The sequence below is a fragment of the Melospiza georgiana genome, unplaced genomic scaffold (assembly GCF_028018845.1).
Source record: "Melospiza georgiana isolate bMelGeo1 unplaced genomic scaffold, bMelGeo1.pri scaffold_29, whole genome shotgun sequence".
Taxonomy (NCBI): domain Eukaryota; kingdom Metazoa; phylum Chordata; class Aves; order Passeriformes; family Passerellidae; genus Melospiza; species Melospiza georgiana.
In genome coordinates this window covers 3,541,048-3,566,601 of record NW_026652215.1, presented here as the reverse complement: position 1 = coordinate 3,566,601, position 25,554 = coordinate 3,541,048, and the positions used below count along the sequence as shown (strand labels likewise).

The window sequence follows — 25,554 nt, the reverse complement described above, 5'->3', positions numbered from 1 at the left end:
TTTGGTTTGGTTTGGTTTGGTTTGGTTTGGTTTGGTTTGGTTTGGTTTGGGTTGGTTTGGGTTGGGTTGGGTTGGTTTGGGTTGGGTTGGGTTGGTTTGGTTTGGGTTGGGTTGGTTTGGGTTGGTTTCGGTTGGTTTGGGTTGGGTTGGTTTGGTTTGGGTTGGGTTGGTTTGGTTTGGGTTGGGTTGGTTTGGGTTGGTTTGGGTTGGTTTGGGTTGGTTTGGGTTGAGTTGGTTTGGGTTGGTTTGGTTTGGTTTGGTTTGGGTTGGTTTGGTTGAGATGGGGGCTGGGGCCAGGGCCTGCTGCTTCTTTGTTGACTGGGAACAAAAGAGGAGGTTCCTGGGTTTTTTCGTCTTTAACATTTGTGTTTCACAGAGGCGTGTTCAGTATCTTAGTGGTTTAACAGATTTTCAGTTACCCAAAAATTTTGTATTACTTTTTAAAATTCTTCTCATGTCAAACTACAACAGACATTCAACCAACAAAAAACTCTTCTCAAAGCATTGACTTGGCCCATTCAACTTCACAAACTCTATGCCTGTTCAATTTAGTGTTAATCAAAATTTGCAAGAGAAACAGAAGAAGAAGACACAGAAAGACAGAAAGACAAAAAAGATACAGAGAGGCCCACACAGAGCTACCAACTCCGGGATTCCAGTGGTGTTCAGATGGAAATTCCAAGAAGAGGTAGGGTCAAGATGGGTGCTTGCCTTGTGGTCAGCCACCAATACCCCTTGATCTTCCTGGGCCCTTCATCCAGGTGGGCCTTGGGCTCATTTGGTCCCTCAGGAGCTGGGCTGGGGGCTGCAGAGGTGGCTGTGGAGCATTGCCTGTGCTGTGCCAGGGACTGGCAGCCACTGCTGGGCTGGGATAGAGGCTCTGGGGGAATTGGGGTTCCAGGGCAGGGCAGTGCTGGGGTCACAGGGCAGAGCAAGGCTGGACCTACCCCTTCTTCCTCCCCCACACATGAAATATTTCCAGCCAACAATCTCCTCCAGTCTGTCACAACAGGCAGTGTTGGAGGTGAAATCCCAATTCTGGGCATGGGCACCTGGCCAAGAAGTACAGTTCTTTTCCATAGGAAGGAAAGCACAGAGCCCCAGTGTTTGGAAGGCAGGTGAGAGCCTCAGTAGGCCAAGGCCATCCAGAGTTTTCAGAAATGACATATTTTGTCTGGGAGCTATCTTTGGATGTAGGGAATTTTGGAGGTGGAAGTCCAATCTCAGCCATGGGCACCTGGAGAAGCAGGACAGTTCTTTCCCATGGGAAGGAAAGTGCAGAGCCTTCCCCAATGTTTTGGAGACAGATGGGAGGTGACCCTTGTAAAACCAATGCAAGATAGACTTGTCCTGGCAATATTCCTATGGGAACAATCCCTGGATATAAGGAAATTTGGAGGTGAAATCCCAATTCTGGCCATGGGTGCCTGGAGGAGAAGGAGAGTTCTTTTCCATTGGGAAGGAAAGCATGGAGCCCCAGTGTTTCATTAGCAGATGAGAAGTGACCCTCAACATGCCAAGGTCAGTTGGACCAGTCAGGGAGTCCATGGGAGGCCAAACCAGTCAGACATGCTCTGTGTCTCCTTGTTTTAAGAGGCCCCATAATGTCACAATGGTGCCTTGATTCCATGGGATCCAGCAGTGTCATAATGGACCCTTGGTTCAGTGGAGTCGCACAATGTCAAAGTGGCCCCCAGATTCCAGAAGGCCCCAAGTGTCAGAATGGTCCAAATGATTCCATGAGGCCTCGCAGTGTCACAATGGTCTCTGTGGTTCCCCAGGCCCCACAATAACATGTGACTCTTCTGTTCCATGATCCCTGAATGTCACAATGGACCTTTGGACCTTGGGGGTTTGCGGAGTCACAATGGTCTCCTTTGACTCAAGAGTGTCACAACGATCAATTGATGACAGGAGGCCCCTCTGTGTCACCCTGAAGCTTTGGTTCCATGCAGCCCTGCAGCATCACAATGACCCCTAGTTTCAATGGGGTTCAACAATGTCACCATGGCCCCAAGGTTCCATGCATCCCTGCAGTGTCACAATGGTCTCCTTTGGTTGCACAGTGTCACAATGGAGCACTGATGACACGAGGCCCTGCAGTGTCACAATGGACCTTTGGTTCCATGCAGCCCTCCTGTGCCACAAAGGCCTCTTGGTTTCATGAGGCCCCACAGTATCATAATGGTGCTCTTGGTTCTGTGGGGACCCGTGGTGTCACAATGGTCTCACTGGTTCCATGAGGCCCCACAGTGTCACAATGCTTTGCTTATTCCATGAGGCCTCATAGTGTCACAATGGTCTCCATGATTCCATGAGTACCCTCAGTGCCACAATGGCCCTTGGTTCCATGAGGCCTTGCAATGTCACAATGGACCTTTGGATCCATGATGTCTCACAGTGTCACAATGGCCTCTTGGTTCCAGGACACCCCAAAGTGTCACAATGGTCTCCACAGTTGCACGAGGCCCCACGGTGTCACAATGGACCCTTGTTTTGATGGGGCCTCTCAGTGTCACAGTGGTCCCTACATTCCATGGACCCACAGTGTCAGTACAGCCCTCTTGGTTCCATGAGGCCCAGCAATGTCACAGGGGTCTCCATGAATCCATGAGGCCCCACAGTGTCACAATGTTCTCTTGGTCTCACAGGGCCCCACAGTGTCACACTGGTCCCTTGCTGTCACAGGGCCCCACCGTGTCACAATGGTCCCTTGGTTCCATGGGCCCTGCACTGCTGCATTCCCCCCTCCCCTTCTCAGGCCGCCCTGCCAGCTGAGAAATGCTCCTTGGGCCTCGGCCTTGGAACCCCCTGGGCTCAGCTCCTCTGCAGCTCATCACAAACACTGTCTGCTCCAGGCACTGCTGCTGCCCACCCAGCTCCTGGGTTCTGTAGGAGCAGCCCTGGGAACTGTTTTTGTTCCCTCAGTGGCACAACATCCCTGTTCTCACCCTGCCAAAGAAAGCTGTTGGTGCCAAGTGCGGCCAGGATGAGCCATTGCTGGGACTACAGCCCCTCTCTTGGCGCCCTGCACACAGCGCTCCAAAAGGAGCCCTTGGAGCTCTCCTGGGCCAGCGACTCCCTCTGAGTGGGGCCTCTCCCAGCCGGGAACTCTCCCGTTTGCTGCACTCGGGGATCCCGAACAATGATGGAGCCTGGGCCGATCCGCCCCCCTTCCTCCAGGCTCAACCCTTTGCCTGCCGGGGAGATGCCAAAGGATCCACAGTGAGCATTCCCTGCCCTCAGGGGAATTTCTCACAGGTGCCTGGAACTGACTCTTTGTGTCTGTGTGCACACAGGAGTGCCTGTGCTGGGGAAATGTGGCAGAAATGCTGCTCCCTGAGGGGCTTGAGTGCCTTGGGTAGCTGACTCAGTCAGGCCTGTAAGTGAGGTTAAGTCACGCAGTCTAAGCTAAGCTAAATGCTGCTAAGAGTTTTTCTTTTGCTAAGTTTTTATGTTGAATAGAAGTTAAGTTGAATATTGTTAAGTGTTATTCCTCTGTTAGATTGCTAAGTCATAGGTTGTAAGTAAGGTTAAATACTGTTAAGCTCTGTTCTTTTGCTAAATTGTGAAGTTGAAGGTATCAGTTAAGGTTGAGTCCTGTTAAGTTTGAGCTCTTTTAACCGTTTGGGCCATATTCCTTTCATCCTTCCCCTCACTGCCCTTGTGTCACACACACACAGGGACAGTTCTCAGTTAATTTCTACTTTGATTGCCTGGATTTGGTTTGGTTTTGTTGCTGCTTTGTTTCCTTGGTGTGCCTGAAGTGTCCAGTCAGGAGCAAAGTGAGTCTTGCCAAGGAACCTTGTGCTGCTGTCCCTTAATATTAAATCTGGTTTTTGCTGCTCCCTTGCTGGGGATTTTTTCAGCGCTCTCAAGGCCTCATTCGTACCAGGGTGAAGGAGCCCTGGCCCAGGCTCTGGCCCTGGGGGACACGGGGATGCTGCCGGGGGGTCCCTGTCCCCCTGTCCCACCCCCAGGGCCCCAGCCCCCCATCCCCGTGTCAGGCTCTGGGGTGGATCTCATTGAACATCCTCTGGGGGAGGCTGTGGGGCGGGGGCGGGGGGACCCAGGGTGACAGGGGACCCCGCTGTGCACGAGCAGGGCTGGACTGCTCTGGGGGGAACTGTGAGGGGGGCGGGGCAGAGTGACCTACCCAGGGACCTCACACAGACCCTGTGATGTCACACAGTCCCATGTGCTGTCACACAGCCATCTCTGATGGAACACACCCCCTGTGATGTCATACAACAGCCTGTGATGTCACACAGCCTTCCTGTGATGTCACACAGTCATCTGAGATGTCACCCTGTGATGTGATACAGCCATCTCTGTGATGTCACAGGCGACACTGTGTTGTCATAAAGTCACCATGTGATGTCACTGTCTTTTCTGTGATGTCACAGTCTGTTCTCTGAGGTCACAGCCTGATCTCTGATGTTGCACACCCATCTGGTGATGTCATAAAACCAATATTTGATGCCACAGATTAACACTTTATGATGGCAGAGTCGGCTCTATTGCCTCACATCCTACTCTGTGATGTCACAGCCAGCTCTGTGATGTCACAACTTCCTCAGTGATGTCACAAAACACTCAAGACCTCGGTTACATTGAAATGCTGAAGTTTCTTGCACGTTGAAGAGATTCCTGTCAGGCACACAACTGAGAAAGTGTCCCCAGGTTGCAGGCAGACCAGAACACTGAAGGCAGTGATGGCAGCTGGGGACAAACAAGGCAAAGGTGTCTCTGGTGCTGAGCACACCTGGATATGTTTGAGGAATGCAAAGGGCCAAGGCCTGAGCCCCAGCCCCTGGCCAGGCAGATCCTGTGCCTCCCTCCTTGCTCAGGGCTCTTCCCAGGATGGGCACTGGCATGTGGGGATGTGCAATGCCAAGGGCAGGAGCATGGGGCGGCCCCTGCCAGGCTGCTGAGCAGGGACAAGGAGGCAATGAGGCCCCAGCCCTGCAAGGGTCACTTGTCTCCTGCTCCTGCCTCAGGCCCAGGCCCAGCAGCCATGGCCAAAGTGCTGCCCAAGTTGGCTCTGGCAGGGCTGTCTTGCAGCTGCTGCCCATCCCTGTGCCCTGTGCAGCCCAGGCTGTCCCACGGTGTCCCTGCCCTGCGTTTCTGTCCCTGCAGGCTGTTGTCCCTGGCACAGCACAGGCAATGCTCCATGGCCACCTCTACAGCCCCCAACCCAGCTCCTGAGGGACCAAATGAGCCCAAGTCTCACCTGGGGGAAGGGCTCATGAAGACCAAGGGATATTGAAGGCTGACCACAAGACAAGCACACATCTTGACCCTGCCTCCTCTTGGAATTTCCATCTGAACACTCCTGAAATCCAGGAGTTGGTAGCTCTGTGTGTGCCTCTCTATATATTTTTTGTCTTTCTTTCTTTCTGAGTCTTCTGTTTCTATGCTCCTGCCAATTTTGAATTACATTAAATTGAACAGGCTTAGAGTTTGTGAAGTTGAATGGGCCAAGTCAATGCTTTGAGAAGTGTTTTTTTTTTGATTGAAAGTCTGTCATAGTTTGACATGAGAAGAATTTTAAAAAGCAATTCAAAACTTTTTGTGCAACTGACAATCTGTTAAACTACTAAGATACTGAACATGCTCTGGGAAACACATTTGTTAAAGATGAAAAAACCCAGGAACCTCCTCTTTCCTTTCCAGTCAATAAAAAAGCAGCGGGGCCTGGCCCTGGCTCCCATCTCAACCAAACCAAATTAACCCTGCCGTGGCCTGAGCCCCTTCCCCCCAACCCCTCAGGCTGCCCCCCCATTGGCCCCATTCTAACCAAACTAAACCCCAACAACTACCAAACAGGAAAACGAAAGGTTCTACAAAACCCTAACCACAACAAAGGTAGCCACACCTATTAAAATCTTACCATCAAGTCCCCTTCCCCCAACACCTTTCAAATCATAAATCTCTACAACCTGCAACCCATACAAAACACCCCTACAACTAAAATTAAACACAAAAAACCCCAAAAACAAACCATAAAACCAATCCTAACAGAGTCCAACCACAACTTCCACCATAAGTTACTGGCAGGTGAGGTATTAGTCCTTTCAATACTTCAATCCTCCGTCAAGTATAAGAAAACCCCAAAATACAAGCATATAAAAACAAATATTAAATTATGAAAATCAGCAAAGAAGAAATTAACACTCAAATAAAAAAGAAGAAAAAAATACCTTAATCTTAAAACTAAAACCCTCTTATAAACTCTAAAGAAAAAACTCTTTACTTTTATTACACATAAAGCTAAAAACAAGAATTCAAATTAACATCAAACAGAAACTACCATACTAAAGTAAACAAATGTTAAAATAACTGTAGTTTCATCAGATGATTAAGCAAGGGAAAAAAGTAATCAAGTATCCCCAAGAGAAGATATCTATTCCCAGAGATAAAAAAAAAATTAGAAGTAAATAATAAAAACTGTTACCTTTAAACAACTCATCTTTACAACATTTTAAAATTAAACTTAAAAAAAGGTATTCTACAAACAGTAAATTAAGTAGAAATTTTAAGTTTACATTCTTTACATTGTCAGTAAAAAGAAAAAGTTGTAGAGAAAAAAAAGGGCTCTAAAGAGTATATTTTAATTCTTACTACCTTTTGCTGTTAAATTTATTTTCAATAAAATTTTCCTTTAAACCCTTTTAAATTTTTCAGCATACTTTACCTTTCTCGTAATCCAATCTCACAACAAAATAAATACATAAATATTTCAATGACACTAAAACCCACCACACTCATCAATAAAATAATTAGGAAATCTCACAATTAGAAAAATCTTAAATTAACAAACCAAAACCACTACAATGTCATAATAAACCTTCTGCCAAAGTTTCTCTGATTTTCTAAAGTTCCCAGTAAAGGCTGTTTGGTTGTTTTGAGTGCCTGAGAACCTCTTGTTGGTATTTTCCAAGGAGTCCAACTCACAGGAAACAAACAATTGTAATTCCTTTTAAAAGACTCCTTGAGAGAGTCATCTGGGGGATGGGAGTCAGGGCTTGTGTGTCCTGCTTGGCACAGCCCAGGCAGGGCTTTCCCAGCCACATTCCACACTCCATTTCCCAGCTGGAGCCGCTGCTGCCTCTGAGTTGTGCTGCCCCAGCCCCAGGGACGCTCTCCTTGTCTGCCCATTCCCCCACGGTCTCTGGGCAGGGATGGACTCAGTGGGGGCTGCTGACATCCTCAGCACCTTGGAGGCTGCTGCTGAATTTTCCCGCTCCAGAGGCCTGTTCAGCCTTCAGCTCTTGAGTGCAGGAATTCAGTGTCCCAGGGCTCATTAACATTCAGAACACCTCAACAACCAAAGCCTCTGGGAATAATTTGATTTCAGTTTCCAAATCTTCTGTGGTTAAAAAGAGAGATTTCAGAAGTGCATTCAACTGAATATGTTCTTTTTAAAAATACTGTGAGAAAACATTTTTTTGGACCTGTTTAGTTTTTTTTTTTTCCCCTGTTAATAGCAATCTCCACTTGACATTGAAACCAAGTACCTCCTCATGCAGTTTGAAGATATAAAAATTAACACCATTCATGGCTGACAATCAATCAGACTCTGTCCCTACCCCCATCCCCATTTCCCCCATCCAAGCCCTGGCACTCAGAGCAGCCTTGTGCAAATCTGAGCTCCCTCCAGCCCAGGCTGCACCTGCAGCTTTCAGCTCCTTGGCTCCAACTCCCACCTGCTTTCCTTGGAGAAGGAGCTGCCTGAGACACAGAGGGATGTTCATTTCTTGTCAGCCAACAAAGCCAAGGCAAGGCACAGCTCCATCAAAGGCAAAAGTCATTCTTCTCCCTGGCTCTACCCTGCCCCTGATCCCCACAGCCTGTCCTGTTTCCTTCATCCCTCCTTTGTCAGGGACTTTGTGGTACAAGGGGGCTCTCCCCTGGATATGGAGGGAGGTCCAGGTGCCACCACTGGAGTGGGAATCACAACTCATCATGTTTGTGTCCTTTTGGGGGTCAGGAACTGGTGAGACTCAGAGGCACAGAAAGTTTCTCTTCATGGCCAACAGACCATAGTGGAACAGGACACAATTTAATATCAATCACACTCTTCCCTGAGCTATGTACAACACCCCAGCAGTATCTGATGAGTCCACCATCCTTTAAGTGATTTCCGTACCAGAATTATTTAGACAAACATGGTTCTATGATTGATGTAAACAGAATTAAGATCTTGTATCAGGATGCTCACCTAGATTGGGTGCAAAGCAGCTCAACAATTCCTGATTTGGAAAGCTGTCAGCGGTGGATGGAGAAGGGAAGTCAGGCTGCTTTTGGTGTTGAGGAAATGCTGAAAGCCGTCTGACTCATTTCATCTCCTCTTGTCCTGGCTGATCTCCCCGCTTTCCCCTTCTACCCATTGGCTCTTTTTTCCCCCCAGACCCCTGGCAAGAGCCTGGCTCTGTGTTCTCCATCCCCTCCTCGCTGGCACTGCCAGGCTGGGATGAGGAGCCCCTCAGCCTTCCCTGCTCCGGGCTGGACAAGCCCAGCTCCTTCAGCCTCTGCTCACAGCACAAGGGCTCCAGCCCCACCTTGGAGGCCCTTCCCAGACCTGGCTGCAGCTGCCAGACATCTTTCCTGCCCTGGCCAACCCAACCCAGGCCACAGTGACCTGGATAATCCCCGTCCTTGGTGTCCTGGTCACACAGCCCTGGTCCCTTGTCCCCATGTCAGGCTCTGGGGTGGATCCTGTGGAACATCCTTTGGTGGAGGCTGTGGCTCCAGGTGGGCCGGGGGGATCCCGGGGGACAGGGACCCTGCTGGGCATGAACAGCATTGGACTTGTTGGGAGAAACTGTGAGGGGGAGCTGGGGCAGAGTGACCAACCCAGTGACCTGACACAGCCCTGCTGGGATGTCACACAGCCCCTCTGTTGTGGGCTTAGGATATCATGTTATCTGGGAGATTTCGCGATATTATACCTAACCCCTCTCCCTTTACCGTTGCCCTGCCGTTACACCCTGTTATAAATTACCCCTGTTGGCAGTAATAAAGGCCATTTCACTGTCCACCACATTGGTTTCAGCGTGTCTTGGTCCGTGTGGCAGGGGGTGCTGCCACAGAGCCGTGCTCGACCCGGGACACCACACTATAGCCTCTGTAGTGGCGGCAACAAGTGGTGCCGGGAACCCGGGATTGAACCCGGGAGCAGGAATCGCCTGGGCGAGGGAACGGCAACTGGAGCAGCGGGACTGTCTCTGACGGGGAGGACACTCCCGGAGGACCAACAAAAGGGGGAAAATCTCCCATTGGGAGCTCAGCGAAAGAGGAAGGCTCACGCTAGGGACTGGCGGAGGAGGAGGTCTCGGGCCAGAGGACCGACAAAGGAGGAAGGCTCACGTCGGGGCGGTGGAGGAGGAAGTCTCACGCCGGAGAATCGGCAAAGGAGAAGGGCTCTCGCTGCAGCCGACGGAAGAGGAAGGCTCGCGTCATGATTGGCGCATGAGAAAGGCTCACACCAGGCTAGCGAAAGAGGAGGGCTCACGCCGAGGGACCAGGGAGGGAGAGAATGGAGTCCCTTTTTAAGGTCATTTTTAAATTATGGGGCAGTGTTATGCAGGTTCTTGGGCAGGAGCGGGGAGAGTGGGGGGCCGCCCAGGACTGCTTGCGGGAGGGGCCCCATCAGGCTGTGGGTGATTATGAGTCCACAGAGGGTGGTAATTTGCAGCCACGGGAATGCCCCCAGGTAGAAAAAAAAAGATCATTTTGGGACGGGCTGCTGGAGGAAGCCCGAGCGGCAGCTGTTGATTAAGAAGTGCCGTGCGGGGCCGTTAGCCCAAGGTCGCGGAGCCCAGCCGATAAGCTGGGAGCGCGGAGCGGGGCCGCCATTGATTCGGGCTCCGAGGGGGCCTGGACGGGGCCTCTGCCCTGCGTGCCGCGGAGCGGCAAGCCCTTGAAAGGGGAGAACACGGACCCGGACGCAGCCGCGATCGGCGGAGATACTGGAGGGCTGCAAGTTAACGCAGGCATGCGCGGGCACTACAGAGGGAAGGAGCACGGAGGGAAAGCTGACGTTGCTCTGAGTGTGTGTCGGAGATCGCATTACAGCAGGAGGCGGGGCGAGCTTAGAGGCAGAGAGCGGCCCGGGGGTAAGGCAGAAGGAAGGTTCGGGAACCTGGAAGTCACCAGTCAGTTGAGTTCTGGGACTGACTCGGACTCGGACTGCGATGAGTGGTTTCCTAAGCGGTCCGCTGCTGATCCCGATTCTTATTCTGGCTCTTCTGATACAGAGGAAGAGGGAGTGAGGGCACATAAGGGTAGCCACCACAGTCCTCCTGTTTGGGTCAAGGAACAAACCCCCCTCACGAACTGGAAGAAGAAAAATGGAAGCAGTCGGGAAATGATACCTTGGTGGCTGAAATTCAGGAGAAAGTGGAGTCTTTAGAGAATGAAGAAAATCTATCCAGTCACAAATTGATGAGGCCAAGTCCACCCTAAAAGTGTATCAGATTAGTACTAAGAGACTCAAGACATCTGTTCAAGATGCAGTAGATGAAAACAGCCATCTCCAGGAAAGTGAGAAACAGCTTTTACAAGAAGCTGAAGGATGGGGTGAATGATTTAGTGAACTAAATGAACAAACAAAGATGTTTGAGTCTTCTAAAACAGATGTAGAAGAAGTTTTGAAAAATAGAGAGCCAAATCAAGTCACTGACACAATATATACTGAACATGAAAGACTGGAGTTCAGCAATACAGGAAGATGGTGACACTGAAGATAACCACTGGGACACAGATATAAAGGGGGAAACAGAGAATGGAGAGCACTTAGATGATGAACAAAAATGAACTGTAAAAAAATTGATCTATGCTGCGAAGTTAAATGCTTGTTTAAAGACTATGGAAGCAGAAAGAGACCAAGTGCATTCAAAACTGTCTGATGAAAATAAAGCTAAAGAAGAACTTATGGAATGCATAGAAACCCTCCAAAGCCAGCAAGCTTCCTTGCAGTCTGAGAATGAATCTTTTGAAAGCGAAGTTCATAAGCTTCAGCAGAAACTTAAAGTAATGACTGAGCTTTATCAAGAAAATGAAATGAAACTACACAGGAAGTTGACAGTAGAAGAGAGGGAGCGTCCACAGAAGGAAGAAAAGCTTTCTAAAGTAGATGATAAAATTATTCATGCTGCTGAAAAACTTAACAGCTACAGAGAGCAAGCAAAGGACCTGGAAGAAGAGCTGGAGAGAACCATTCGTTCTTATGAGAATCAGATTACTTCACATGAGAAAAAAGCTCATGATAATTGGCTGACAGCCCGAGCAGCTGAAACTGCTCCAACTTTATTGGAAGGTCCTTTAAGGCTTTCACCTATGCTTCCAGGTGGAGGAGGAGGAAGAGGATCCAGAGGACCAGCTGCCATGTACGAAGCTGGAAGTGAAAGAGGAGAGCTGAATTCTGATAGATTAACTGATCCCCACAGACCACCATCAGATACTGGATCCCTGTCTCCTCCTTGGGAAAGAGAACACAGGATAATTTTGCCTCCACCAGGTGAGGCTTATGCTGATCCAGCTCATCCAGCTCGAAGACAAGGAAGATTTTTCCCTAATCCTCCAAATACTGGAAGACTTTCTGGACCAGCAGAACTACGAGCTTACAATGTTCAGTCTTTTGATAAAACAGATGGGCAGACATCTTCAGAACATAGTCCACAAACAGAACCTAGTTTTAGTGCTCTTTGCAGATCTGGGATAGTTTGCAGGCTTAGCACCGTAAATCTTTCAAATGCAAAATGTAACATGGCTCAGTTTATGCACCCCATTTAGAGTCTGCTTATGTTGACACAAAGAACAGTTTCAGTATGTCATGAGTATCATTTTAATGCCCTTCAGAAATAATACCTGCATGATGGTAGATATTAGAAAAAGTTTGGTTGTTCTGGTGTGTACAGAGCCCTTCAGCTCACCACAAAATGGGAGAGACAAAGCCATATAAATATAAGTGAAATTCACACAAAATGGAAAAGGGATAATGGTTTGAACACGTATACATTGTAAGACCTCCGTCCTTCCCTGACTGCTGTGTTTTCTTTTTTAAATTGTGAACTCTTAGGGACTGACCCTCAACAAATGAATACCTTGACTAGAATATTAGAGATCAACCCTGTTAGGAACTCTAGATGGTAATGAAATACAGATTATGTAAATATGTATGACTTGTAGTCCTTAAAAGAGAGTCTAAGACTTTATGGGTAATCACTCTTTGTGTTAGCAGATAGAGGTGCACTTTCCTCCTTTGTTTTCCCTGTGGTAGCACAAATCCTTCTCTCTCTTTGTGAAGTAGTCCAGCTGCTGTGGAAAGCCACCTCATGGCTGGTGTCCACCACAATAAAATGCATCATGTGTTAATCAGGCAGAACAAGGAATAGGAAAATAGGAGCCTGGATGCAAACATTTCACAAATCTCAGTGATGTGGAGAAAACAAAGAAACCTGCTGAGTCCACCCTGTAGTGACTTTGTGGATGAAGATGAGCCCTGCCCACCTTTGCTCCTCACAACAGTGGTTCAGTCAAGCACTTGGAGCCCTAACCACCCAGTGCTCCCAGCAAGAGCATTTTTAGCTTGACTCAATCAGATTCTTTTCCCAGAGGCACACATGGTCCAGCTGAAGCCATTTAACTCTTTCCACTTGAGCCTGCTGAGCTTAACCTCTCCCACCTGTCAGCCCTGTGCCCATCAGTGAAGTTCCTGGAGGAAAGAAAACAGCCAAGGAGCAGCAAGAGGGTGAAACAATGAATGTAAACTCAAAAAATGTGAATTGTTTGTAATTTCCTGTGGAAAAGCTTCAGACATCTAACCTCAAGCCAGAGGGATTTGTCACCAGGAGCTATAGACTCAGTCTCTTCCAGGAGGGGAGTATCTAGGATGGTGATCAAACTGGTTGGCTGCCACAAGGATGGTGAATAATTGCTTCTGAATGTAAATAATTACTTCTATATTTTCCTGGTCCAGCGTGTCGGACATATTCTGAACATGCCTGATGGTTCACCCAGGAAGGTTAGGAGGCATTTAGGTACTTCCTTAGACATCTGTGAACTGCCTAGACAGAAGGTAGGGGCCCAAATGCACAAAGTGGGACATGCCCAGGCAGGCAGAGGGTGGACTTGGAGCTCGCAAGTGAACTTATTTCAGGTACTGCTACAGAAGCCACCCAGAGTGCTCTCTGAGAGTTCAGCTCTGCAGGGCTGTGCTGTTGCCAGCATTGACACAAAATCAGTAACCTGAACCACAGTATGGACTCCAGTTTCCTTGCTATTCTTGCTGTGAACGTATTGTAGTAAAACTAGACCTCTGAATCAGATGAGTGGAAGAACTAAGAAGATCCACAAGCTAGGACAAGCTAATACCAAGGCTGTCTGAGTAATGGAAGAACTGGGTAAATGCTTGCAGAGTGTTTTACCATTTGCAGTCCATATAAGCTGCAAACAACGTGTCTAGCATACAGTTTCCTGAATAGAGCAATATATTCCCACTGTCCTTGAAAATCCTTCCAATCCCAGCCAGAGGATCACATGGAAGCTGTTGTAACTCTGACTGTGGAGGAGTATGCAGAAGACATTCACCAGTACCTCCGAGAGACAGAAGTACAGAGACTTTGTACTTGACAGTGAAATATGAACTAGGAGAGTGGGAAACAGCTTGGAGGCTGGTACTCGCAGGGCGAGGGTACGCAGCCATAAAGAAAGACAGTAAAATCAAATGGTGCCCACTCAAATCAATAAAACCAGACCTTCAGGGCAAAGACTAACGAAATCTGAAAAGCTTCTTTTGCAGGACTGGACCCTCAGACATCCCCATGGCCCGCATGAAGGAACCTCCACTTCCAGAAGGCAGTGCCGAGTCATCAAGCAGCCCGATGGCAGACTACATCGGGGTCGTGAAAAAACCCAGTGAGAGGCTGGTGCAAAAAAGACCTGGGGGAAAGAGAAAAAGAGCTCAGCATTTGTCCCAAGTGGTATCCATCAAGGGGAGTTGGAACTCTGGCCAAGTTCTGACTCTACTTAGATGGAATACCAGTCAACCCAGAACTTTTCCTGTGCCAAGGGGTCCAAAGGGTGTTTTGGGGGGAACATGAGTCCGGACATGGGCTCTCCAAAACACCCTAGTTTTAAAGTCAAACAGATTACAGATTCTGGGAGGACAATTTGGTGCTATGATGACAACACATATGCTGAGGAAGTCCTGCAAGAATGCCCGAAGTCACAGTTCAATCAGCCCCCTGACAGATCGCCCTGTGTTTTAAATAAGTTCATATTTCTTTTTCTTAGAAAACCAGTTAGAGATAGTTAGTTTTTTGTGTGTGTTACATTGTTTAACTTTTCATTTGTTAAATATTTACACTCACAAGTTTGTTAAAAGTTGCTACAGTTGTTTGTTTTGTTGCAGTTACAATTTTCTTACTGTCCCACTAGGCAGTTTTAACATTACCGTTTCCTATGTTTTTAATAGGTCATGAAGGGGGGGGGGAATGTGGGTTTAATATATCGTTTTATCTGGGAGATCTTGCAATATTACGCCTAACCCCTCTCCCTTTACCATTGCCCTGCCATTACCCCCTGTTATAAATTACCCCTGTTGGCAGTTAATAAACGCCATTTCACTGTCCACCACATTGGTGTCAGCGTGTCTTGGTCCGTGTGGCACGGGTGCTGCCACAGAGCCGTGCTCGACCCGGGACACCACACCATAGCCCCTGTAGTGGCGGCAACGCTCTGTGATGTCACAGCCTGCTCTGTCATGTCACAGCCTTCTCTGTGATGTCACAGCCCATTCTCTAATGTCACACAGATGGTCTCTGATGTCACAGATGGAAACCACACAATGCCCATTGTGTGAGAAGAGGAACTAAAAGTTTACCAGCCTCCTGCCAGCTCAGCCTGCCCCACTGGAGCATTGGGGTCCACGACCACCAGGGACCACCAGAGGGACACCAGGACAGAAGAACACATAGGAAAAGGGGAGGGGAAATATGTTAATGATTTTGGGGAAATTATTATCATATTTATGTTTAGTCTGGGAAAATCAATGAATATGTGTGCAATATACAGAATATAAACAGAAATTTTCCTGCACTCAGCCTGCCAGGCTTTGGGAGGAGCTATCCCCCATGCATCCAGCTGAATAAAGAATGCTGCTTCTTAATGCTATACTGGGGTTAAGGAGTTTTCTGTTTTGCTGAATTTTTGGTAACACTTCCACTGCCAAGGAAAGCTCTGTCTGCTGCTGTTCACAAACAGAGAAGGGCTGGTGGCAGATGTGGGGCTCAGAGGTTGCCTGGGGCACAGTGACCATGAAATAATCAAGTGTTCAATGTTCTCTGAAAGAAGGAGGGACAGCAACAAAACTTCTACACTGGAATTAGGAAGGGCAGACTTTGGCCTATTTAGGATGCTGATTTGGGGAGTACTGAATCATGCACTGATTTTTTTTAAGGAAAACATCCCTTAAAAACAAAGGGGTCCAGGAAGGATGGACACATTTCAAGGAAGTAATCTTAAGGGGGAAGGAGCAGCCTGTCCCAGTGTGGCAGAAGATGAGCTGGTGAGGAAAATGACTGGCCTGGCTGGCTGTGGAGCTTTTATGGGAACTCAGGGGGAAAAAAAGGACGCAACTTTTGACAGAAGGTCATGAAACTTAGGAAGTGTTTAAGAATGTTATTTGGTGATGCAGAAAGAAAAGTTGAGAAGCCAAAGCTCAATTAGAGCATTACCTGACCACTTCTGTAAAAAATAATAAAAAATGTTATTACAAATAAATTAATAGCAAAACATGGGATGAGGAGAACATCTACTCTTTTTTTTGGATGCAGTGGAGAATACAGTAATTAAAGAAAAAAGGCTAAGCTACTTAACACCTTGTTTCTCTCAATTTTCAATATTAGCACAGGTTTTCCTCAGGACAAGTGTTCTCCTGAGCTGATGGATGGGCACAGGGAGCAGAACAGTCCCTGTAATCCATGAGGAAGAAGTTGTTGACGTGCTGATCCTCTCAGATGCTCACAGGTGTCTCTGGGACTAGATGGGATTCATCCTAGGGGGGTGGGGGAGCTGGTGGATGAGCTCCCCAAGCTGTTCTCCATCATTTACCGTCACTGCTGGCTCAGCAGGGAGGTCCCAGAGGACTGGAGGTGCCAGTGTGAGCCCATCCCCAAGAAGGGCTGGAAAGAGGAGCTGGGAAACTCCAGGCCTGTCAGCCTGACCTGGGTGCCCGGAAAGGTTATGGAACAGATCACCCTGAGTGCCATCACAGGGTGCCCAGAGGGGTCAGAGCCAGCCAGCGTGGACTTCAATATCTGCACTGATGATCTGCATGAGGAGACTGCGTCCAGCATCAGCAAATTTGCAGATGGCACCAAGCTGGGTGTGACTGTTGATCTGCTGGAGGGTAGGAGGGCTCTGCAGAGGGACCTGGACAGGCTGGATCCAGGCCCCAAATCCAACAAGGTGAGGTTTAACAAGTCCAAGTGCCGGGTCCTGCACTTTGGCAGAAACCACCCCTGCAGTGCTACAGGCTGGGGACAGAGTGGCTGGAGAGCAGCCAGGCAGAAAGGGACCTGGGGCACTGTTGGACAGAGGCTGGGCATGAGGCAGCAGAGTGCCCAGGTGGCCAAGAAGGCCAATGGCTCCTGGCCCGGCTCAGGAATGGTGTGGCCAGCAGGAGCAGAGCTGATGGACTCAGCACTGATCTGGCCCACACTCTGCATTCAGACATTGCTGCTGCAGCTCCAGAGAAGGGAACACAAGGGGATCACTGCAGAAAACTTTGCTGGGAGATCATTTAGCTCCTTTGAAGACACCAAGAGCACAGCCCCTCATTGACACTGTCTGTGGACACAGGGAAGGTGCAGAGAAACAAAATGAGAAATGGTACAAACAATGGTTTTACTTTGTGGACAATAATAAGAAACTAAAACACAGGGGAAAAAAGGACACATCCAAAAGAACTATCCAAGATTATTTATATTACAAATTATTTATATTACTTGGCCTGTCCCTGCTGCAGCCCCGGCACTGCCACCCCCAGGACTGTGCCCGGCCCCGAGAGCACTCAGGCCCTGCAGCAACACCAGGGCCACCAGGGCAGCGGGGCAGGGCCACGGCAGCAGCACTGGCAACACCAAGTGCTGCTGCTGCTGCTGGGCACAGCTGCTGTGCCAGCCCTGATCTGCCCCCAGCTCTGCACACAGACATTGCTGCTGCAGCTCCAGAGAAGGCAACAAAAGGGCATCTCTGCAGAAAACTTGGCTGGGACATCCTTTATTTCCTTTAAAGTCACCCAGAGCGCAACCCCTCATTGACAAAGTCTGTGCCACAGGGAAGTTGGAGAGAAACAAAATGAGAAATGGCACAAACAAAGACATTTATTTGTGGACAATACGAGAAAACTAATATAAAGGAAAAAAAAACCTACAGTCAAATCAACAATAAGATGACTTCTATTACCAGTGGTTTGCAGCAATTGGCCATCAAATTAATGTTCCAGAAAGCATCCAGTAATCAGTCTCCACACTTCAGCCTTGAGCTCCTGGTTCCTCAGGCTGTAGATGAGCGGGTTCAGGGCTGGAGGCACCACTGAGTACAGAATTGACAGGGCCAGATCCAGGGATTTGGAGGAGATGGAGGGGGGCTTCAGGTAGGCAAAGGCTGCAGTGCTAACAAACAGGGAGAGCACGGCCAGGTGAGGGAGGCAGGTGGAAAAAGCTTTGTGCCGTCCCTGCTCAGAGGGGATCCTCAGCACAGCCCTGAAGATCTGCACGTAGGAGAAAACAACGAACACAAAACAACCAAAAGCTAAACAGACACTAACTGCAATGAGCCCAAGTTCCCTGAGGTAGGATTTGGAGCAGGAGAGCTTGAGGATCTGGGGGATTTCACAGAAGAACTGGCCCAGGGCATTGCCATGGCACAGGGGCAGGGAAAATGTATTGGCTGTGTGCATGAGAGCATTGAGAAAGGCACTGGCCCAGGCAGCTGCTGCCATGTGGGCACAAGCTCTGCTGCCCAGGACGGTCCCGTAGTGCAGGGGTTTGCAGATGGACACGTAGCGGTCGTAGCACATGACGGTCAGGAGGGAAACTTCCACTGACATGAAAAAGACAAAGAGAAACACCTGAGCAGCACATCCTGCGTAGGAGATGTCCCTGGTGTCCCAGAGGGAATTGTGCATGGCTTTGGGGACAGTGGTGCAGATGGAGCCCAGGTCAGTGAGGGCCAGGTTGAGCAGGAAGAAGAACATGGGCGTGTGCAGGTGGTGGCCGCAGGCTACGGCGCTGATGATGAGGCCGTTGCCCAGGAGGGCAGCCAGGGAGATGCCCAGCAAGAGGCAGAAGTGCAGGAGCTGCAGCTGCCGCGTGTCTGCCAATGGCAGCAGGAGGAAGTGCCTGATGGAGCTGCTGTTGGACATTCCTAACTCTGGGCATTGTGGACTGTCGAAACAAGACATTGAAAAGCTGAGACCAAGCTCTTGAAATCAACCCTATAGGGTTATTTTAGGAATTCCCTCAAAACTACTTCTCTACCTGTGGGGAAACTTCACTCAATATGTTTATTCTTGAGCTTGGGTTTATGCTCCTGAGTTACTGATTCATCGTAAGCACTGCTCTCAGCCTGAACCCTGGGGAAGCCCATAGGGAAAACAGGGCTCCGTCTGCCCCATTGCAGTCAGACCTGCTGGCCCCAACAGAGGTGCACTTTGCCCATTCCACCTCCCTCTAGTTCAGGGCGATGCAACATAAACTGAGCTTGAAAAATTAAGTCGAGTTTTTAAAGACTCCAGTTTAAAAGTCAATTTCTCTAAGCCCTTCTCTCTTTCCCTAAGCAGCTGGACAGGGAGGGATGCTAAGGGCTGGTCTGGCTCTCTGCTGCCTAGAGTTGTGCCTACTAGAAGCTGTTTCTCTCTATCCAAGCCTTGTCCCTGGCAGTGCTGCCAGAGCCCAGCCCAGCCCTGGGGGCTCAGCTCTGCCCTGCAGACCCCTCCCAGCACAGAGCACTGCCCAGGGGCATCTGTCTGGCTGCAGAGCCTTAAGGGCAGGGCAGACAAACAGAGATGCTGCAAGCCAAGGAGCTGCTGCTGCTGTCTGTAGGGAGAGGAGGCTGAGGAGGCACTTTCTGAGGGAGATCTGAGGCCCATCTGCTGATGCCCAGGGTGACAGTGCAGGAGTCTCAGTGACACAGCCAAAGCTGACAGCCCCTTTCCCTTCCCTTCAGGAGAAAGCTGAGAGCAGCCCTGGCCATGCGGCACCATCTCCACAGCAGGAGGAATCTGCCCTGATGGGAGTGGCTCCTTCCACCTCCAACTTCTCCCCTGCAGCATCCATGGGGAGCTGCCAGGCAGGCTGAGAGCTGCCCCTGGCTTTGGCACATGCCCTGGGCTGGCCAAGAGCCCTGAGGGCTGCAGGAGCTGCTCTGCAGGACAGCCCTGGGCAGCCCTGGCTGCAGCCCCAGCTTCAGCCCCAGCAGCCATTCCTGGCAGCAGGAGCAATCCTGCCCTGTCCCTCTCTGCAGGGGGCAGGATGCAGGGCAGCCCCGCTCTGCAGCACATCATCCTCCTCCTCCTGTGCCACAGAGAAACTGGGAGAGTCCTCCAGATACATCCTCCAGGCTGTGGGGTGTGGTGGCTTCAGGAGATCCCTCCAGGAGCACAGGGGACATTGCCCTGCACCCACACACTCACCATGCACAGGGCTGTGAAGATGCTTCCCCAGGTGAAGTCTCAGCTAAATGTCCTCCCAATCCTGATTGCCTTCAGCCTGTCTCTGCCTGGCTCCTGTCCCCTCAGTGCCTGCAGGCAGAGCCCTCAGCCCTGCTGGGCTGGGAGAGGAGCTGGCCCTGGAAAGAGCTGTTTCTTTAAAGCTCAGTAGTACAGACACAGCGAAAGAACTTTAATGAGCCTCTTGGGGATTTGATGTTGTTTACATCAGACTCAGTCCCTGAGAGCATCTTCAAAAAACTTCTCAAGAACTAAAACTTAAATTGAAAGTCTGAAGTTTCCTGAAGTTTTAATGGTTCCCACTGAGGAACACGACTGAGAAAGTGTCCCCAAGTTCTAGTTAGTGCAGAACACTGGAGGCAGTGATGATAGCTGGGGACAAACAAGGCAAAGGTGTCTCTGGTGCTGAGCACACCTGGATGTGTTTGAGGAATGCAAAGGGCCAAGGCCTGAGCCCCAGCCCCTGGCCAGGCAGATCCTGTGCCTCCCTTCTTGCTCAGGGCTCTTCCCGGGATGGGCACTGGCATGTGGGGATGTGCAATGCCAAGGGCAGGAGCATAGGGCGGCCCCTGCCAGGCTGCTGAGCAGGGACAAGGAGGCAATGAGGCCCCAGCCCTGCAAGGGTCACTTGTCCCCTCCTGGCCTCAGGCCCAGGGCCAGCAGCCATGGCCAAAGTGCTGCCCAAGTTGGCTCTGGCAGGGCTGTCTTGCAGCTGCTGCCCATCCCTGTGCCCTGTGCAGCCCAGGCTGTCCCACGGTGTCCCTGCCCTGCGCCTTTGTCTCTGCAGGCTGTCAGCATCCCCCGGCTGCCCCACCTGGCTGGGCCCTTCCTTTGCTGACAGCTCTGCCTCCTGCCTGCCTCTGCCTGCCCACACAGAGCCCGGGGCTGACCGAGACTCCTCGGGGCTATGTTGCACCACAGCCCTGCCCTGCAAGGTAAATTCCTTTGTCCTTTTTTCCAGTCCTGATCTCCTCAGTGGCAATTTACATTAAGTTTTTCCATTTTTCTCCCTGTTTACTATTATATTTAAAAGATCCACCATCTCTGAAACCTCCCTTAAATTCTTCCCAGGGCTCTTCCTCTGCTGTCCTCAGTCTGCACCCCACTGAGCACAGAGCTCCTCTGGCCCTGTACACTGCTTGTGTGCTTGAGGCCAGGGTGCCTGGACATGAAAGACAGTTCTTTTCTACAGGAAGGAAACCACAGAGCCCCAGAGTTTGGAAGGCCAATCAGAGGCAGCCTCAAGGAGGCCAAGGCCAGCCAGACTTGTTTGTTTTCAGAGCTTTTGTCTGGGAGCAATCCTTGGATAGACAGAGTTTGGGACGCCAAATCCTATTTTTTTCCATGAGCACCTGGACAAGAAGGACAGTTCTTTTCCATAGGAAGGAAAGTACAGAGCCCAAGTATTTCACAGACAGGTGGGATCTGGCCCTCAGGAAGCCAAGGGAACCTAGACAGTCCTGGCAGCTTTTGTCTGGGAGCTATCCTTGGATATAAGGAATTTTGGAGGCAGATTCTCAATTTTGGCCAGTGATGCCTGGATCGAAAGATGTTTTTTTTCAATGGAAAGAAAAGCACATCCCTCCAGTGTTTTGAAGGCAGATGAGAGGTGGCCCCCAAGATGCCAAGGCCATCCAGAGGAGTCTGTTCTGGCAGGTTTTATATAGAAAGAATCTTTGGATTTAAACAAATATGGAGGTAAAATCCTAATTTTGGCCATGAACAGCTGGAGGAAATGGAGACTTCTTTCCCACAGGAAGGAAAGCACAGAACTCCAGAGTTTAAGGGGCAGATGAGAAGGAACCTTCAACATGCAAGGTCATCTGGACCAGTCAGGCCAAGCCAATCAGACCTCCTTGGTGCCTTGCAGCACCACAATTGTCGCTTGGTTCCATAAGCCCCCATATTATCAAAGCAAATCTTTGTTTTCTTGAGGCCCAGTGACACCACAAGCAGTGGTCTTGGTTTGGAAGATGTGGGAATATGCTCTGAGCCCAGTGCCCATGGTGCTGGTCTCTTCCGCCTGAATTTTCTTGATGAATTTGCAAACCAGCTGTAGGAGAAGGGCAAGAAGCCAGGGATGTTGCAGGGAATGCTCCAAGCGTGGTGCCAGCAGGCCCAGCCCAGGTGGGGGTGGCTGCAGGTACCTGCGCTGTGCTGCGGAAGCGGCCACGGCTGGACTCCTGCTCCTGTGTGCGCTGCAGGGCAGCACCTGGCAAAGAGCGAGCGCAGCCAGAGCTGAGGGACTGTGGGAGAGGCCGGAGAGCACGGCCCAGCCCTGCGCTGCCCAGGCAGGGACAGTCACGGGATGCCCCAGGGGATGGAGCACGGCCCCTGCGGGGTGTCTGCCCGGCCCCTCTTCCGTCCTTCTGTGGGCATGGGATGGGATTGGGTGGGATGGGATAAAATGGGATGACATGGAATGGCGCCGAGTTGGCTGCGGGCACCAACCCCATGGCTCCGCTCTGCCACTCACCCTCAAACGACACCACCTCTTTGGTTTCATGTGCTGGGGCAGCTCCAGGGCCTTCTTCCTCCTCTTTCCCCCAGGCCACCTTGGGCGCTTTCAGGGGTCTCTGCTCCATGATAATGACTGGTTTTGTGCGGGCACCTGCAGAAGAGAAGCCTCGGGAAAGCCATGGGTCACCAAGTCCTGTGGTCTGGCCTCAAGGTCAGCTGCAGGAAAAACGCCTTGGAAAGGCTCCGGATCAGACAGGAATGAGTGCGCTGTGGGGGCTCCTCACGGCACCGCTCTGTCCCGTTCTGCTCCGTTGTGCATTCCCAGCAGCCGGGCAAGCTTCTATTTCCCACGTGTCACAAAGGGCCCTTGGTCACCGGGTTCCGTTCCATGGCACGGTGACCGTGCTGCAGTGTGCCACCCAGGGCCCTTGCACACGCTGCCTTCTGCCCTGGGCTGCTCCCAGCCCAGCCAAAGTGGCCCAGCTTGGAAGGAATCCCTGGCCCCAGGTGTCTAAGACAGCCCAACAGGATCTTTGGGAAGGGCTCAGAGCGTCAGCAAACGCTGCCCGGCTCTGCGGGCTCAGTCCTATCCCCATATCTTTCCCTGAGAGCATTTGAATTTCTAAATTAGAATAATTTGAAGGGAGGAGATTTGCATTTTCCATTTCAGAGAAGCCTTCTGCCTTCATTAGGAGACACCTCTCTCTTCAAACCAAGACGATTGTTTATCATCTTGCAGATGCGCAGTTGCTGGGGAGCCCCGTTTTACACCAGGGACCTGGAGAACCATTCCCAGCAATTGGGAAAATCCTAGGTGGTCCATTCACCCATAGATGAGGTTTCCAATTGTGCCCTGAAATTGGGTCCAGCTCTTAGAGGCCTAAAAGAGCAAGTCCAAGGGACTTGATGATATTTTTTGGCCCAGAAAGCCCTGCAGCTGATGGCACACTTCACAATCAGCAGGGGACACAGCTGGGCCAAAGCCCAGACCTCTGCTGGGAGCCTTTCTCCTCAAATACCCTTCAAACAAACCTCCATTCAAGTCACTTGGGAAAGTTTCTTCAAGTGATACATTTCTGGCACATGACTACACAGGGTTAAGTGAAAGATTCTAAAGCAGCTGCTGTGGAGTCAAAGAGCCAGCACTAAGAGTCCTTGTCATCTCTTTGTAGCTTAATCCCACTTTGGGGGAATTGAGGGAGTTTGGAACGAGCTAGAGAGCAGACCTCTAAGTGTTTTAGATGATGCCATTGCTTTTTCTTGTCTTCTACATAGACAGGAAGGGTGAGTTTGGCTCACATCTCCACCGCATGGCTCACAAGGCCGCAAGACTTGTAGTTACAAGAGCTTTGAAGGATTTCTTGGCCAAGAAGACACTGCCAACAAGGATATTTATGTTTTGCAGCCAGTCCTTCAATATTTCGTCTTATGGACTCATGCTACAGTGTAAGCTTCCTTAGCCAATCATGTTATGACACACAAACCTACAGCACTGCATCCTAAGCTTCTTGTTTACCATTGTAACTATTTTTATATTTTCTAGATCTTCAGCCCTAAAACTCTAAACTTTCCTCCACTTCAACCTTCCTCCCCGTGTCTCTGCTATAATAAACTAGAAATCCTCATTCTTGCTTCTAGCACCTAAGTTTGGAAGCCCTTTCCAAGGTCTCAGATCAAATCCTGTCTTTAATTCTAAGGTTTGCTGACAAGACCAAAGGTCTGAGATTTCCCTGCATTTGGGTTTCCAACAACACTGATGCTGTTAGTTCCAGAGTGCCCAGGGTCCCTCTTGCAAGTCAACTCTGATAGGATCAAGGCAGCTGCCAGGGGGCTGCTTGTGGCCTCTGACAGCCCATTGCCCAGGGCTTGCCAGCGCCCCAGCCCCTCAGGGGCTGCCCCAGCCCGGCCAAGCTGCCCGGCAGCAGCGCCGCAGCCCCAAAGCAGCTCCTGAGCAGCCCCATCCAGAGTCACCTGGGAGCCCTCAGCAAGGCAGCCAGCACCACACGGGCAGGAGGACACGGATGGCGCTTCCTGCCTGGCACAGGGCTTGTGGCCATTCCCAGGCACCGCTCTCACAGGGATCCCCACAGCCCCGGGCCCTGTCCAGCCACTCTGTGGGCAGCACAAAGGCTTCAGCAGAACCACCACAGGCCAAGGGGCTTCTGGCCATTTTCCCTGCAGCACTGCACGCTTGGGCAGGTTGCTGAGCCAGGGTACCCTTCTCCCCTTCATCCCCTATGCCCTGCAGACCCTGGGCAGCAAAAGAAAGCTCCTGGGAGTCTGTGTATTACACCACACTCTATATTCATATACTAATGAAAATACAAAAAGAAGAAAAGAGCAGTGTTAAAGAAACAGGAAATTGCTGCTGGCTCAGGTGGCCCCAGCAGACAGTCTCTCTGGCATCAGCTCTCTGCAGAGCTCCAGCAGCGCAGCCAGCTGAGCCCCGACAGATGAGGCGATGTCCTCCATGCCCTGTGGAGCTGGTCTTGCAGCCTCTGGATAAGAGAATATCGCCCACTCTGCAGTGCTTGAAGGACATACAATGTTTCAACTGCCACATCTGACACAGCACGGCTGGTGTCCTCTGTCAGGTGTTCAAGGGCTGCAAGAGAGAGGGACAGAGCCATGGTCAGATCCCGGATCTGCGGGGAGCCGAGGAGAGTCCCCTGCCAGGGCCATCCCAACCAGTTCTAGCCATGGCCAGGAGGGTGCAGGCACCAAAGGGAGCAGCCCGAAGCTGTTGGCCACGAATCGCCCAGGTGGCCCTGAAATCTGTGTGCTCTGCCCACGCCGCTCCTCGTCCGCACAGGGAGCAGAGCCCTCCGCAGCCGGGGCAGGGCTTGCAGCTCCCCCGGCAGCCCCCGCTGCCAGCCCGCTGCCCTCACCCACCATTGCAGATGAGCCGGAGTTCTTCCTTCTTCCCCCTCAGGTGCCGCCCGGCCATGCCTGTGAACACAGAGCCTGTCACGGCCCCAGCGGCACAGCTCCCTGCCAGCGGCGCTGCCGGCGCTGTGGCCACACGGGCTGCTGGCCCGGCAGGGCTCAGCCCGGCCCTTGCCGCACGCTGCCGCCCCAGGGCACGGCTGCCAGAGGGCGGCAGCAGCAATGCCGGGGCCAGTCGGGGCTACACGGCCATCTTCCTTTCTCAAGCATTTTTTCTCTGCTTCAATAAGGCGTTAGATAAGAATATTTTCTTTTTATATATTCCAATGCTATAGTTTCAAGGATACAAGTAATAATCTAAAATTATACTTCAAAAGGTTATTATTGCAGAGCATTTTTACGGATTAAATGCAAGCAAAATCAACCTCTTTAACCCCCTAATTGCAATATTCCTAAATTAATCAGGG

At 50.6% G+C, this 25,554-nt stretch overlaps 1 protein-coding gene and 1 pseudogene across 1 annotated transcript; one reads left to right on the top strand and one right to left on the bottom strand.

The window, feature by feature from the left end:
- Positions 1-10,000: 10,000 nt before the first annotated feature.
- On the top strand, positions 10,001-12,769 carry LOC131096364 (melanoma inhibitory activity protein 2-like; annotated as a pseudogene).
- Positions 12,770-17,503: 4,734 nt separating this feature from the next.
- On the bottom strand, positions 17,504-18,436 carry LOC131096431 (olfactory receptor 14J1-like). Its single transcript, XM_058044767.1, has one exon. It carries the CDS (start codon positions 18,434-18,436, stop codon positions 17,504-17,506), a length of 933 nt encoding a protein of 310 aa, XP_057900750.1.
- Positions 18,437-25,554: the final 7,118 nt, after the last annotated feature.

What these genes read in the sequence shown, in the direction of transcription:
- LOC131096431 (XM_058044767.1), bottom strand. Translation starts at nt 18,436, where the DNA reads ATGTCCAACAGCAGCTCCATCAGGCACTTCCTCCTGCTGCCATTGGCA.